Source organism: Globicephala melas, chromosome 10, assembly GCF_963455315.2.
Source record: "Globicephala melas chromosome 10, mGloMel1.2, whole genome shotgun sequence".
Lineage (NCBI taxonomy): Eukaryota > Metazoa > Chordata > Mammalia > Artiodactyla > Delphinidae > Globicephala > Globicephala melas.
Genome location: NC_083323.1, coordinates 101444817 through 101459510, shown reverse-complemented (window position 1 = coordinate 101459510; position 14694 = coordinate 101444817). Strand labels below are relative to the sequence as shown.

Sequence of the window (14694 nt, the reverse complement as noted above, 5' to 3'; positions counted from 1 at the left end):
GTGCCGGCCCCGCTACCCACGGGAGGCCCTTGCTGTAGGGGGACAGGTCAGTGGACGTCAGGTGGCGAATGCGGCTGCAGGGGTGCGTGTGCACAGCCACGGGCCTCCAGGAGAGGCTGCAGAGGCTGGTGAGGCCGGATCAGGCAGCCCGGGGGTGCCACTTGGGGGGGGGAGGGCAGGGGCAGTAAGGCCGCCTGGAGGCCGCGTGGTCCTGCCCCAGGAAGGGATTCCAGGAACTGGCAGGTGTTGGGATGGTGCCGGCAGCGTGAAGCACCCAGCACGATGGCGAGAGGAGGGCAGGGCAAGAGATGAACCCACGCAGGGCCATCCAGAGACGGGCTCGCTCCCAGTGCCAAGGGCCACCCTTGCGAAACTGCCCCAGAGCCGGGCAGACGGGGATGGGGAGGGAGGGCTGGTGCCTCAGCAGCGTCCTTGGGGGAGATCTCCCCCGGCTGCTTCCTTGTGCCCCACAGTTTTTTTTTTTTTTTTTTTTGTGGTACGCGGGCCTCTCACCGTTGTGGCCTCTCCCGTTGCGGAGCACAGGCTCCGGATGCGCAGGCTCAGCGGCCGTGGCTCACGGGCACAGCCGCTCCGCGGCATGTGGGATCTTCCCGGACCGGGGCACGAACCCATGTTCCCCGCATCGGCAGGCGGACTCTCAACCACTGTGCCACCAGGGAAGCCCCCTCGTGCCCTACATTTTGTGAACATTTAAGCTCATGGGAAGTGCAGTCCCCCAGGCCACACATCTCTGATGACTCAAGGAACCCATGAGCCTCAGAGGCTTCCTAGGCCCCTATTTAGTTGAGTGTCCTTTCCTCTGGGCCACAGGCAAGGGGTGAGGCGTCCAGCAGCACTAGGACCTCCAATGGATGGAGCTACAGACCTCCTGACCCCCAGATACCCACCCCACAGCCAGCCTCATGGAACCTCGTGACCCCTAGATAACCTCAGGACCTGCGGACACCCCATGAAGAGCCAGGGTCGCGTCCAGGGGACGCATGGCCTCCACCTGTCCTTGTCCAACTCTTTGGTCTCCTCCGAGACTGTGGGCTGGTCTCTCCGAGGGTCAACTTTGGGGGCTGCAGGTGCAGGGTGGTGAGTGGAGGACAGACGAGAGGTGAATGAGCTCCTGGGGGTCCTAGGACCCCTGCCCTGCGGCCCATAGCAGCCAGAGGGGCCTCTGGGCCTGCCGGCCCTGGCTTTTACCTCCCTCCACAACCCCGTTTGCTCTGGGCCCCCTGCCCCAGGCAGCCTGGGCACCAGCGCATGTGCGGGCGGCTCTGAAGTAGGGCAGCGCCAGAGCGGGGAGACGGATGGCTTCACTCGGCCCGAATGGAGCTATTAAGAAGAGAAGCATCAATAAAGGCATATTTTAAAAAAATGACCCAGATTGCTGACTCTGTTATTTAGAGGTGAAAAAGGACAGGTCTTCTCAGAGCACTGAAGCCAGACGCTTCTCAGGCCCCTACGGGGAAGGGGCGCGGAGAGGCACCCCAGGGCCTGCCGCCGGCAGCCCCTCGGCCCCGGGCCAGCACCTCACAGGGTGACCCAGCCTTCGCTGGAACACACGCCTTACTCCCCCCCACATCTAATTCCCGAGGGGACCACAGCCTCGAGCCTCCAAATGCAACACACATGTTTCCCCGAGAAGAAAATTCAGGAGGAACGATGGCTCCGGCCACACAGCCTCGGGGTCTCCCTCCGTTCCGGCCGGTTCCCGGGGGCTTTCACGTCTGGTGCTTCCCCCTCTAAGGGCTGGGCACTGCGGGTCCCCAAAGGCTGAGCAGTTTGAGGGGCGCGGGAGGCTGTCACCTGCCGTCAAAGGCAGGACGTGCAGCCCATGGAAGTCACGGCGCGTTACGGGGACTGTGCTCAGGGGGCAGGATCTGCTCTGTCCGGAAAGCCAGTGCCCTGGGCGATGGCCCAATGAACCCCTGACCTTTGTCACCTTGCCTGCGCGACATAGGGTCCACCCACAGTCGCAGGGACAGCAACAGGTTGGCGAACAGTCTCGCCCGACACCTCCTGCCCCTGCTCACGGCAGCAGGAAGGCCCGGATCTTGTGGGAGACACCAGCAGGCCCACCACCAAGGAGGCCAACAAGGCAGCTCCCCCCGGACTCGGCCAGGACCCCGCAAGGAGCGGAGGCCCTGTGGACGCCTGTGCCCTGACGCTGTTGTCGCGGGTGGGCCTCCGGCACGTGCTGAGACCACGGGGTGCCGGGCTGATTCCTGGGTCTGTTAGCAGCCCGAAGCACCGTCTCTCCAGCCAAACTGGCACAAAGATGGCTTCTCCTTCTCTTCTGCCCCCCACCCAGCTGAAGTCCAGCGACACCTCATCTCCTCTGACGAGCTCTCCCTGCTCTCGCCGAGCCCTGCGTGGGACCCATGTGTCTCTGGGTCCCCACCTCTCCAATTACACCCAAACTCCTCGAGCGCGGGCCTGGGGACCTTGTAAGTGCTCACGAAATGTTCAATTGAATTACCGAGGAGTAAGGACTTGCCTAGTGCCAGTGAAATGAATAAAACTAAACCTAGTAAGTAAAGAAATAATAGCTTTGAGAGATGCAAATTCCCCTTCTTCAAATGCTTATAAACCACGGGTTTGTTGTTTAGGTAACAGATGCTCTGTGTAAAGTGCTGTGGGCGCTAAGTGGTAACGCTCTAGCTCAGGCAGATTCAGGGTTCAGGACCAGGGGGTCCTGAGGAGACCTAACACCTGCTCTACCTGATCCCCATTCAAGAGCCCAGGATGCTGTCTTTGGGTTATTGGAGGGGTTTTCATTTCCAATGACTATTAGGTCCCCAGGAGAACTCAGCCCCACCAGCTCTGCTAGCTGGCTGCCTGCAGAGGCTCGTTTCCCGTATCTGTAGTGAGAAGAGGTGCAGGTGGAACAGGAGAAAATAGGCTAACGCACCTGAATCTCTGCTTGGATGCCAAAGACCTTCGTCATAGACGAGGGATACTTCGGCAGCACCGAGACCGGAGATCAGTGGCCGTGGTGTGTATGTGTGAGTGTGTGTGAGCGTGTGTGCACGCGTGTGTTTACAAGGAATGTCCTCCCACACGGGCGAGTGCGGAGCTGACGACTGACTTGCGCAAAGTTTAAACCTTAGATTTTCACTCCCCAGGTCTCCTGCTGAACCAAACTAAGGCAGGTACGACAGAAGATGCATCTTTTATATGATTTCTCATGAAGTATTCTTCCTAATCTTGTTTTAAGCTGAATTTCTAATTTTTAAAAACAAGCGGAAGAGCTGGTCATGGAGAGACCAACTGGGGAAAACGGGAGGTGTCAGAAAGAGGGGGCCCGGGTGTCAGTGGAGGAGGTGACCCCAGGACGCAGGCCAGAGGGCTGCCCTGTGCCACACGGGATACAGCATCCCAGGGGCCCCAGGTCAGAGGGCATCGTGGGCAGAGGTCAACAGAATCCTCCTGATGGACGGTGGGTGAGGCACCGAGATTCCTAAAGCACAGGGTGCCTGAACCCCCGGTAGGAGCCCCCTTGCCGGCCGCCCTCCCCCCAGGTCAGGGCCACGCTGCTGTCCCCACGAGCAGGGGCCATCCGAGGCAGGTGGGAAGTCAGCGATGAGCAGACCCTAGCGCACGCTGCTGTGACCTGGCTACACGTGGAGAGGGTGCTCAGAGTTCACATGGACCCCAGCTCTTGGGCCGCATCTGAGAACCTACAGATTGTCTCGGTTCAGGAAACCCGAGCCCCAAACACACAAGAAAGCAGCCTGGAGTGACACGCCACCGGCTGGGGCAAAACACACCGAGAGGAGACCTGGAGACGTGGCATCCCCGGGGGACGGTCCGACGGGGCTTCCCTCTCTCACAACTGCTCCCAGAGGCAGCCCACACCTTCCACTCCATCACTTTCCCCACTATTCTTAAGAGGTGTGGACATTCTGAGAGTAAGCGGACAGGCTTTGGCTTCAGAAGCCATTTCCCAAGGAACTCCCACCCCCAAGGCCCCGCTCTGGCTTGGTCTCCAAATCCCCGTGTGCCCCCGCCCCGTCACCCGCAGACTCCTGGAACGGGCCATGGGGAAGGCAAGCGCAGGGCTGCCCGGGAGCCCGTCCCAGCGGGCGGTGTGAACAGCTGAGGAATCGACCAAGCACTACTGCCCAGGCTTGTCGTGCTGGCCGGCCACGAACCCTTCCAAGTCGGGAGCGCGGGATGGGCTGACAGATTCACACTCAAGGCCACCCCAGGAGGAGCTGGGGGCCTGCCAACCGTCCCCCCACCCCGAGCCAGCTTCAGCGCTTCGGTGCTCCAGTGGGCTGTCAGCTCCCCAGGGATGTCTATCCAGCCGGTGGGTCCAGTCTCTGCGACACCTGGAGCCGTGGCTGCCCGTCCCCACGTCCTGCAGACCTGCCCCCGGGACTCGGGGGGGGAACGCGTTCCTCCGAGTGGAGGACCCTGGGCCCACCTTCCACAGAAGCCGTCTCCCTAGCCGGGTTCAAGCCAGTGGCACCAAAGCAGCGCCGTGCGATTGGGAACGTTAGGCTGCAGGGGACTCGAGCTCTAGCTGGACTCTCCCGGGAGCCTTTGCAGGTGCAGGTGCTGGGGCCGGACTCTCTGGTCCCACGGCTGGGGACGGGGGGAGCGTGGGCCCCTCCCTGCGTAGAAAGTTCCGTGTTTTACACGAAAGCACATGGAGGTGTGAGAGTCTCGGGGTTTGGAGGAGAAATCCTGAAGGCGAGGAAGGCGCAGGGGGAGGGAAGAAGGAAGGAGGAGGAGAGGCGAGAGAAGTGGGAGCCGGCAGAACAGTATGCAGGCAGGCGCTGCGGGCTGGGCGGGGCTTTCCTCGAGAACACCCGCCAGGACGCTCCGTTTCAGTGTCGGGTGTGTGTGTGTGTGTGTGTGTGTGTGTGTGTGTAGGTGCGCATGCGTGAACACGTGTGTGCCCACACATACACACACGCGCACACGGCTCGGCCATTTAGGGAAGGTCAGGGCGAGGCTGTCCCCTGGGCCTGGGACTGCCCGCCACCTCAGACACTCCCTGCTCCCGGCCCAAGCTCGTCACCCACCCACCACCCGCAGGGGGAAAAGCACAACACAGCTGCTGAAAATTGCTGGTTGCCACGCGTGCTCCTTCGCAGCCCCCATGCTGGCTGTCACCGTGACAGCGCCTCCTTGGGTCACATCTGGCTGGTGGGGGGAGAGGGAGGGAGGGATGAAGGAGGATCCCAAAAATACACCAGGGACAGCAGCAAAGTAAATTATACCTATTCCCCTAGCCCCACACCCACCCACCCACTGCCACCCTGCCCTCAACTGGATGCTATGGGAGGCGTTTCCATAGCAACTTGAGGCACGGGTTTGAAGCTCATGTGATGAGACTCCAAAGCCCAGTTCCACACAGTCATGTGTTCTGTGCTGTCCGTTTGCAGAAGGATGTCTCTGTCCTTGGCTGGCCAGAGGGACTCACCCAAGATAGAAGGACCCGTTAGGGCCGCTTTTGAATTCGATCTGCTTTACTGAACGAAATTAAATTTGCCCAGGTAGAGTAAGCTCAATGCCCCTTTTCTCACAGATTATTCAAAACCAAGTTCTCATTGAGGATGAGCCTGGGAGATGGGCTCCAGTGTTCCACCTCAGTTTGAGGGAGGAGTGATTAGACACTTTGCCTTTTTGCAAAGTGTCACAGTGTGGCCGCTCTCTGGGGCTCTAGCGGCACTGCGTTGTTCAGTTTAGGGCTAGTCAGCTTGCCTACACTGAGCTGGATGTTACTGTGTCTGAGTCCCGAGGACTGGGCACCCCCGGCAAGCAAGGAATGCTCAATACTGTCTGCGGGGCACAAGGCACGAGGGCGAGTTTCAGCTGGTCCTGCACAGAGACGTACACATTTCATGGCAGCGCTGGGTCTCAGCCTGCCGACCCTACCCCAGAAACTGGGAGAAGAGGGCTTTTGAATTGTTGAAAAACCATTTAGAAGCTTCAATGCCCAGAACGCGCAAAGCATCTCCGAGCCGTTCCAGGACTCCTCCTGGTCCGGGAGGAGGTCCATACCTCTCCTGGCACTGTTCTTCCCAGTCTGGCAGCTCGGCTTGCTGGGAAGACATCCACAACCCCCTCCCTCCCAAGCAGCCTCTGAGACCGTTTCCAGGACCGCCAAATCCATCCGACTGCTTGCAAAGCTCTGGGTGCGATGGTATTTTCAAGCCTGGCAACAAGCATTTTCCACCCAAATGCTGGAGCACAGCACCGGGCTCTAGCAAGTCAGTTCTCACGTGGAAGCAGGAGATACTACAAAGGATTACATTTTCTGGAGTTTTTACAAACACTGGACTTGACTGCCAGAATGGAGAAGGACCAAGTATGACGTGTGTGCTTACGGGGCAGAGGCTGCGTGAACACCTGGCAGAGCAGTGCTGGCTGCTGGATGATAAAAGGAGCATCTTTAAGGTGAAAGGAGACTTGCTGCTGAGTGGCTGGCCCTCGAGAAGTGGCGTTTCTGAATAAGCATCGCATAACCAGCGGAGCGCTTTGTCAGCAGTGAAAAGGATGGCAATGCATTTGTCTGATGGACTATTCTGATATAACGAGGTAAGATTAACATGGGAAATAGAAACATGATAGCATGCCACGATGCCACACGATTCAATAAAAGTGGTTTCTTAGAAGACCAGGCCTGGGTTTTCTCTTTAGCCCTAGAAATTGAACTCTGTGCCCTTCGGCTCTCTCTGGGGGGCAGAGGCAGGACACGGATGGGAACAGGAGCCCTACAAGGGAGCAGGAGCTGAGGACCCTGGGGTCGGGACCGGCCGTGTCCCCACGGGGCTGCGAGCCAGCGTTTCTCACTATGGAGGACAAAGGAAAGGTGACACTTGTCTTGGGCTGGTGGGCAGAGAGAGACTCCTTAGGGTGAGAGTCTCAGGCTTTGTTTCTCAGGCAAGACCTAGAAGAAATCGAAGGCCCTCATCGGCCGTCCCACCCCGGTGTGCGTGTGACCACATCACGGGAAGACGGAGAAGGTGGACGTCAAGGAGAAGCCGGCAGTCTGCGGGCTCCCCGCCCCCGCCCGTTCCCAGCACGTACCCAGTAGAGGACGTCGGTCCAGCCCTCCATGGTGATGCACTGGAACACGGTCAGCATGGCGAAGGCAAAGTTGTCGAAGTTGGTGATGCCGTGCTTGGGCCCATCCCAGCCCGGCTTGCACACCGTGCCATTCTGGCACTGCCGGCCGTGGCCCGTCTCCAGGGCACAGGGGGAGGGGTCGTCTTCTGCTGGGACATCTCAAATGGCCGGGGGGAGAAGAGAAGGAAGCAGGGGGTGGGGGGAGAGGGACGGGCAGAGAAAGAAGAGAGAAGTTAGAGAGCAAAGTGATGGGCGAGGCTGGTGGGACGGCAAACGACCCAGCGGCAACAATGCAGAACAGAGTTACATCAATGCCCCAAACACGAAGTGAACGACACAAGGCACGAGGTATTCATTGTGTGCGGTCATCAACTTAGAAGGTCAGCGCTTTCAGCTACTTGTTGTAAAACTGTTTTTTAACCTCAGTCATTGATCTCAAAGACAGGAGGGCTGTTGGCTGTCAAATGGGCAATGAAAACATAACTACGATGCAACCACTCTGAGTAAAACATCCTGGAACGTGGTAGTGAGTCCTCGTCTTCTTTTTTTGGTGGTTAAGTATCTGTAGAAACTTCCGCTGGAATGCCAGAGTCTGGGCGAGGGCATTGTTGATTGGAAGGTTCTTTCACGTAATTGGCCAGAGATCCCGCCCAGTGATATTTTCTGACTCCACATGGGTCCGTGACATATTACGTGATGCTTTACCAGGGATGCAAGTCACTTTGCAGTGGACGCCTTCTTGATGAAGGAAGGAAAATAAATTCTGACGGTGGGAAAAGTACCCACTGCAGAGCTTTATCCCAGCCTCTAAGCACAAACGCCACTGCGGTATTTTGTGCGTGTTGCGTGCAAACTTGTGGACCGCCCTTTTCTCCAGCATTAGGACCTTTCAGAAGAGAAGACCTGTCTTGACCTCTAATCAGGACAGAGCGGCGTGGGTGACGGGGAGGGCGCTCCCCAGGTGTGGACCGCTCTCGGCTTTTTCAAGAAACAGCATAACATACCCCATGGCCGCAGGCTGTGCTCGGGCCAGGAATAGCTGCTAGGAAGTTAGTGAGTTAAGGTATTTGTCGTGCAGAGATCACTGGTAAATTGAACTAAGACTTGGCTGAGTTAAGAATTTCCATTTTGGTAAAATACTGAGTCCTGGTCCCAGCTGCGGGAGGTAACAATGTGGAATTCACTGAAGTTTGTGAAATTAAGGACATCGTCTTATGCTTGTAGGAAGAAACAGTAGTAAACAGAATGGACCCCGGTTCTAACAAACAGATGACCGCCTCCGACTTCAGTGAAGACGTGCCCCCGAGAGAGAATTTGTTTGTCGCCCCTCGTTTGGGGATTCCAGGCCACCAGGGTCCTCTCTGGCTTCAAACGTACCCAAGCAGTCACGGGGCGAGGACCTCTGTACAGAGACTGTGGGCTCCTGGGCTGTTTCTCAGTTTGTGGCTTCACATCGCAGCTGTTCAGGAGGAAGGCAGCAGAGGAATATTAATCCTTAACCAAGGGGTGACTCTTAGGGAGGGGGACTGAGCTGAGTGGTTGGAGACACATGCTGACTTGTGTCCTCTTGGCTTTTCCCTTTCTCTCTCTCTTTTTTCCTTTTTTAAAATTAATTAATTTTCCCTACATCTTTATTGGAGTATAATTGCTTTACAATGGTGTGTTCGTTTCTGCTTTATAACAAAGTGAATCAGTTATACATATGTTCCCATATCTCTTCCCTCTTGCTTCTTTTTTTTTAAAATAAATTAATTTTATTTATATATTTTTGGCTGCACTGGGTCGTTGTTGCGGCGCGCGGGCTTTCTCTAGTTGCGGCGAGCGGGGGCTACTCTTCGTTGCGGTGCGCGGGCTTCTCATTGCGGTGGCTTCTCTTGTTGTGGAGCACAGGAGCATGGGGTCAGTAGTTGTGGTGCCCGGGCTCAGCAGTTGTGGCACACGGGCTCAGTAGTTGTGGCTCGTGGGCTCTAGAGCGCAGGCTCAGTAGTTGTGGCCCACGGGCTTAGTTGCTCCGCGGCATGTGGGATCTTCCCGGACCAGGGCTCGAACCCGTGTCCCCTGCACTGGCAGGCGGATTCCTAACCAGTGCGCCACCAGGGAAGTCCCTCTCTCTCTTTTCAACAGCTTCACCGAAATATAATTTACATGCCGTACAATTCATCAGCGAACACGGACAGCTCAGTTGTTTTTAGTAAATGTATAGAGTTCTCCAGCCATTGCCACAATGCATTTGGAAACGCTTCCGTCGCCCCAGATTCCCGAGGCCCTTCTCCCATCCAGCCCTGGCAGCCACACCTGCTGTCTGTCTACAGATCTGCCTGCCTAGGAATCTCATATCGACAGAACCACACACGAGGTGGCTTTTTTCACGTAGCGTCGCGTTTCGAGATCTGTTCCTTTGCACGGCCGTACACGTTGCTGTGCGTTTACCTGCTCGCCCGCTGACGGACAGCTGGCCTGCTTCCAGGCGGGGCCCCTGTGAGCAGCTCGGCTTCTGGCTTGTTCCTGGCCCGGTGCTTTCGGTTGTGTGCCTGTGTGATGACCAAGGCGCTCCCTGGTCCCTGAACTGTACGGGGGACAACAGTGTCCCCATCATTTCCTGCTCTGGGGTCTAACCCCCAGGAGGCCTCCATTCACGTAATGGAACTCCAGTCATAGTTTTTTGTGACTTTTGAAATCTTAGGAGATTTGGATGTGAGGTTAAGGAATGGGAGGCTATAGAAGGATGGAACCTGAAGAGTGAATCTCAGACCTAACAATACATAAGAAAGTGGAAAACAAGCACTTAAAAACTGAGAGTAGGCGGACTGGAAAGCCAAGAACCGAACAGGTCCTAAATTCTGCTGGGTCTCACTTGCCTAGTGACCCGCTTTCTAGAATGATGTGTTCAGTCACTGTGACAAAAGTGCTGGGATGATGAAAGATGAGACAGAAGAGAAGGTGAACAAAATAGAGGGAAGCTTGTGTTTCTTCTTCTCCAGCCTTGCCTTCTAGTGCAACAAAGGTGCTGCTAGTCCCTGCACTGTGGCTGCCAGTCTGATAGTTTCCCTGCGCCTCAATTCCTGAACACAGGCAGAAGCGAGGAAAAGGCGAAGGCTGCCAAACGGAGTCCTCAGTGTCCTCAAGGAAGGGAAACGTATTTGAGGGCTTTACAAATGTATGTTGAGAAGAAAACGGCGTCCAGGGGACGTGACCTCGTTAATAAAAGAGAGAGGATGAGGTTCAGAAAGATGGTCTACAGGATCAAGTGCCACTCTGCTATTTTAAATCTGTCTTGAACAACAGTAAAAAGAAGATTTGAGAACAATTAAGGGGCAATAATTATCTGGTAAAAATAGGTATCTATAAAAAGCACTAAAGGGAACACCCAACACATGTGAGCACGCATGAATCAGTGGGTCCCGGCGACATGCACTTGAGGGTGGGGGGAAATTAGCTTGAACGTGAAGACGTGCTGGATTCTCAGCAGAGCCATGAATTCCCAGAGAGGAAAATGGGAACACGACGTTGGAGAAACAGCCAAAGCCATACGGGCTCCCCGTTTTAAAGCAGAAATGAAGAGAGGTGGGGTCATTCTGGAAAGTCCAAATTAAGTTTGTGGTAAAAGAATGGAGGTACAGAGGAGGAGAGAGCTTGGAAGTGCAGTTAATGCCCAACAAGAGCACGAAATCTGGGAGAGCGCCAGCGAGGGCCTCCAGGAAGAAATCACCAAAGACAAAACCAATTACTTTTTTAGGCCCCAACTTTAAGGAGTGAATAGACTGAAAGTGATTTCACTTCTGGGTTTCAGCCAACCAATTCTCTGCCAGTCTCAGGGGTAATTACTGTGCTTGGGAGAGCTATGCAGAGTGACCTGGCTCGGACTGCGACCAAACAGATGGGACGGCCAGAAACAAAAAGGACGGACATATGGTGATGTATCTGTTGAGGAACAAGGGAGGCGCCTTGCAGATGCCTCCGGGATCGGGGGAGATCTCCTCTCCTGAGACCACATCTGCAGGGGCTGGAAGGGGCAGCCTGGAGGCAGAACAAGGGTACACCGGCAGCTCCAGTGCTTTCTGGTATGGATTTGATAGGGAGCATGGCTCAAAATCCAAGGTACCCTAAAATCTACAAGTTCACAAAATAATCCCAAAGTGTAAAAATAATCTGACGTAAATTCCATAAAAAAACCAAGACGAGGACTCACAAGCGCTTTTGCATAATCTAAGTTTGCAGAAAAATAGAGGAATTCACTCCAAAGTCTAAAATTAAAAAAAGACACCCATTCCAAAGGTGATGCAAACGTCTCCAGAACGCGTGGGGAGTGGTTTCAAAGATACGCTCCGGCTGTGCTGAGTGCGTCCGATTCCTGTACACATCCCTCTTTGTCAGCGTTGATCAGTGTGTAGATGGAAGGGGCCCCCATGACACGAGAGGGTCCCTGGACGGCCATCAGACGTGGTTCAGATGCAGGCAGTGAGTGAGCGCCTGAGTGCAGGGTGCTGGGCGGAATGGCCTCTGCAGCGTGTCCTGGGCACCCTTCCCGCGGGGCTGACGGGGCTCCTCTCTCGGGAGTGCTCCCCGGGGTCTGCCCTCGGGCACCCTGTCTCCCCGGGCGATGGTGTTTCCACGATGCGGGCCAATTCTCTTCCGAACCTGGTGGGGTGGGGTCGGGGGGAGGTGAACCCATCACATAAATAACCCGGGCTTTTTCCGGGAGGAATCAGGAGGTGTCTCAGTTGCGTTTCCTGGTCTGCTCACCCTCAGGGATGGACAGTAGCGTGTTCCCAGATTGGCCATCCACTCAGCCAGGCCAGTTCTGCTCTGTCTCTTGAGAGCACGGAGGTCGCGGAAGGTGTCGGCAGGCCTGCAGCAGCCTTTCCTCCAGCCACCCCCGTCTGGCACAGAGGAGTCCCTCACCCTGTCCATCACGCCCACCATTTTCTGGCTGTTTGAGGCCACTGAAGGCAGGACCACAAAGTCAGAGACTTCCAGGCGGTGCGGGCACAGCCCCCGTAGGATCCTGCCGACCGCGGAAGAGCCACCTTGACTGCTTCCCCGTCGGATGGCAGAGACGGGGTGGTGTGGGAGCAGCTCCCGCTCAGCGAGGACAGACGCGTGGAGGCGCGGCCACTCAGCACAGAGTCTCACCGCATCTCCCCACCACACCTTGGTGCGCAGGTGAGAGCCACCGCACCGCCCATCGCCCGGCTGATGGGGCCTTTCGGACTCGGCATCCTCGCACCGGCCCGAGGAGTCTGGGTCAAACGGGTCGTTGGCCATTTCAATACAACGGCATAAATTTTAGACGTTCTGTGGTGGCTCTGAAGCAGGTCTTAGCACGAGCTCTAAGGAAGGCACACAACACAAGTTTACTGTTTCTGGGCAGCTACAGGTCGAGCCCAACAAAAGGAAGGATCTGAATTAAAGGGGAGAATGTTATTCGTTGCATTATTGGGTATTTCTTTAAGCAAGGCTGGAAATCTTAGAATTTTAACTAAAGTCGAGATCTAATTCCTTCAACTTTAAAGCAGTTCCTTTTTTTAACGTGACAGTTTATTTTATATAATATGACCCAAGAAATTCTCCCTACAGTGAAGAAACGGTCTCCTCTTAGACTTGCCATCAAAGAAGTAGAAACAGTTGCGCGAGTCTGTGACTATAGGTTTATAGTTCTGGGTTTCTGTTTTGGCTGTGGCCACATGCAAACACCTGGCCAGTTCGTCCAGGTCACTCAGATCAGGGGATCCATTTGGTTTCCGATCATGATTCATCCACTTCACTGCCTCCCGTGTGGACGCTCTCCCCACTCCCAGGGAGGGGGTCCAGTTTAATCTACTGCCTGGGCTGAGCGGGAGTGTGAAGCCGTGGACGCGAAGGGGAAAGAAGGTCTCGCAATGCTTCAGAGAGATGCTCCCCTCTGTGCCCTAAGGTGCCAGAAACTAGGATGAAAGATCTTGTTGTTTGGAAAAAAGTCACGTAAGTCGAACGTGGCTAACCCCGTGCGGGGGTATTTTTTTTTTAAACAAGTTTTTGTGTTAAACTACTTCGTTTAAAAGCCACGTTGATCTCTGTTTAAATGTTTTCTTAAAGGTCCAGCTGAGACTTCAGTAGCTGAAGACAGCAGTTTGTCGCATGTCGGTCAAGCCCCAAGTCCAGTCCTACCGGCGAGAGCCCAGCGAGTAGCACGGCTCGTTGAATGCGCTGATTTACGGAAGGGACGCAGAGAGAGTGTGTCAGAGAGGACGGGCCGGCGGATGCCCGAGGTACAGACACACCTCCTGGAGGAAAAGGAGTTTTCCTGCTGGCCGTCCTCCCCTCCTGGACTGGGGGCCCCGGACGGGAGGCAGAGACACCCAGACGGACAACCCAGGGCTGTGACGGGAGAGCCACCAGCTGAGGGCGAGGCCTCCCCCCGAGGGCACTTTGGTGACAAGCTACACGGGGGACAAGGGGGCAGAGACATACAGTCCCCAGGTTAGCTCCGATTCTTAAAATATTCAATGTTGGCTAGGCGCCTCGTTTAAAGAATGCTTAGCAGTGCCGGACAACACTCGTGTTTAGCTATTTTAACACAGACTCATTTTAGTAAAAACAAAAATTAGAACCGAGAGAAAAAAAATACAATCTCTGGCTCTCCTGGCCGTGGAAACGCAGGCGCTCGACGGCAGGGTCTCCCCGCTGGCCGGGGGTGGACGGCGCTCCCCTTACCTGCGATGCCCTCCTGGTTGTAGCAGGTCTTGTGCATCTTCCCCATGAAGAGCTCCAGCCCGATGATGGCGTAGATGATAATGACGAAGAGCACGAGCAGGGCGATGTGCAGCAGGGGCACCATGGCCTTGATGATGGAGTTCAGGACCACCTGGAGACCTGCAACGGCAAAGCGGACTCTGCGCCCACCGCTACTGGAACTCAGCCGTCTGCCGTGACCCGCTCCCCGCCGACGGGCCCGCACCCCAGTTCCCGGTAAGGAAACCGAGGCACCAGGTTACTCGGTCAGAGTGACACCCCGGGGGAGCTGGATCCAGGTGGGCCTGACCCCAGACCTCCCCGGGAGCCACCTCCAGACGGAAGGACAGGGAGATGCTGTCCTTCTAAGGGCATTTCAGTTGGGGAAGGTGGAAACAGTCCTAGAGACGGACGGTGGTGACGTTGGCTTCGTGCCGCTGAACTGTGCACTTACAAGCGGTCAAATGGGACATTCTGGCTTGCATCTATTACTACAATAAATTGTTTTTCAAGTACCCAGATCCCTTCAGGGAAAGAAAAGGGTAAATAAGAAACACTCTTTCGCAGTGGGTCCTGTCTGCACACCCCAAGGGTCTGCAGACTTACACCACTGTCCTATGGGGAGAAGGACCCCTCAGTTACAAGCTGAACCATAAATAGCAACCCAGAATGTCGCCTGTTTAAACGAGATGCTGCACACGGTCATCGTAATGGTAGGTACCCTCAAGCCCCCAGGTCTACCCCAGGCCCCAGAAAGCCGTCCGTCAACGGGTGGGCGCTGCCTCCACGCCCCAGGAGGGAAGTGGGGGGGCGTCGGGCTCCCCTCCCCACAGCAGGGGCCTGCCTCAGACACAGCACAGCAGGACCTCCTCCTCCGAGTCACCCCCGCGG

General features: G+C 55.9%; 1 protein-coding gene across 15 annotated transcripts in view; it reads right to left on the bottom strand.

The window, feature by feature from the left end:
* CACNA1C (calcium voltage-gated channel subunit alpha1 C) overlaps positions 1 to 14694 on the bottom strand; it is a 469540-nt gene that overhangs the window by 144704 nt on the left and 310142 nt on the right. For all 15 annotated transcript variants that reach the window (XM_060306632.2, XM_060306631.1, XM_060306626.1 and 12 more), the window contains exons 6-7: positions 13786 to 13944; positions 7054 to 7250 (exon numbers count right to left, since the gene is read on the bottom strand). In XM_060306632.2, the coding sequence (XP_060162615.1) occupies positions 7054 to 7250; positions 13786 to 13944 (356 nt within the window). The remainder of the gene's footprint in view (positions 1 to 7053; positions 7251 to 13785; positions 13945 to 14694) is intronic.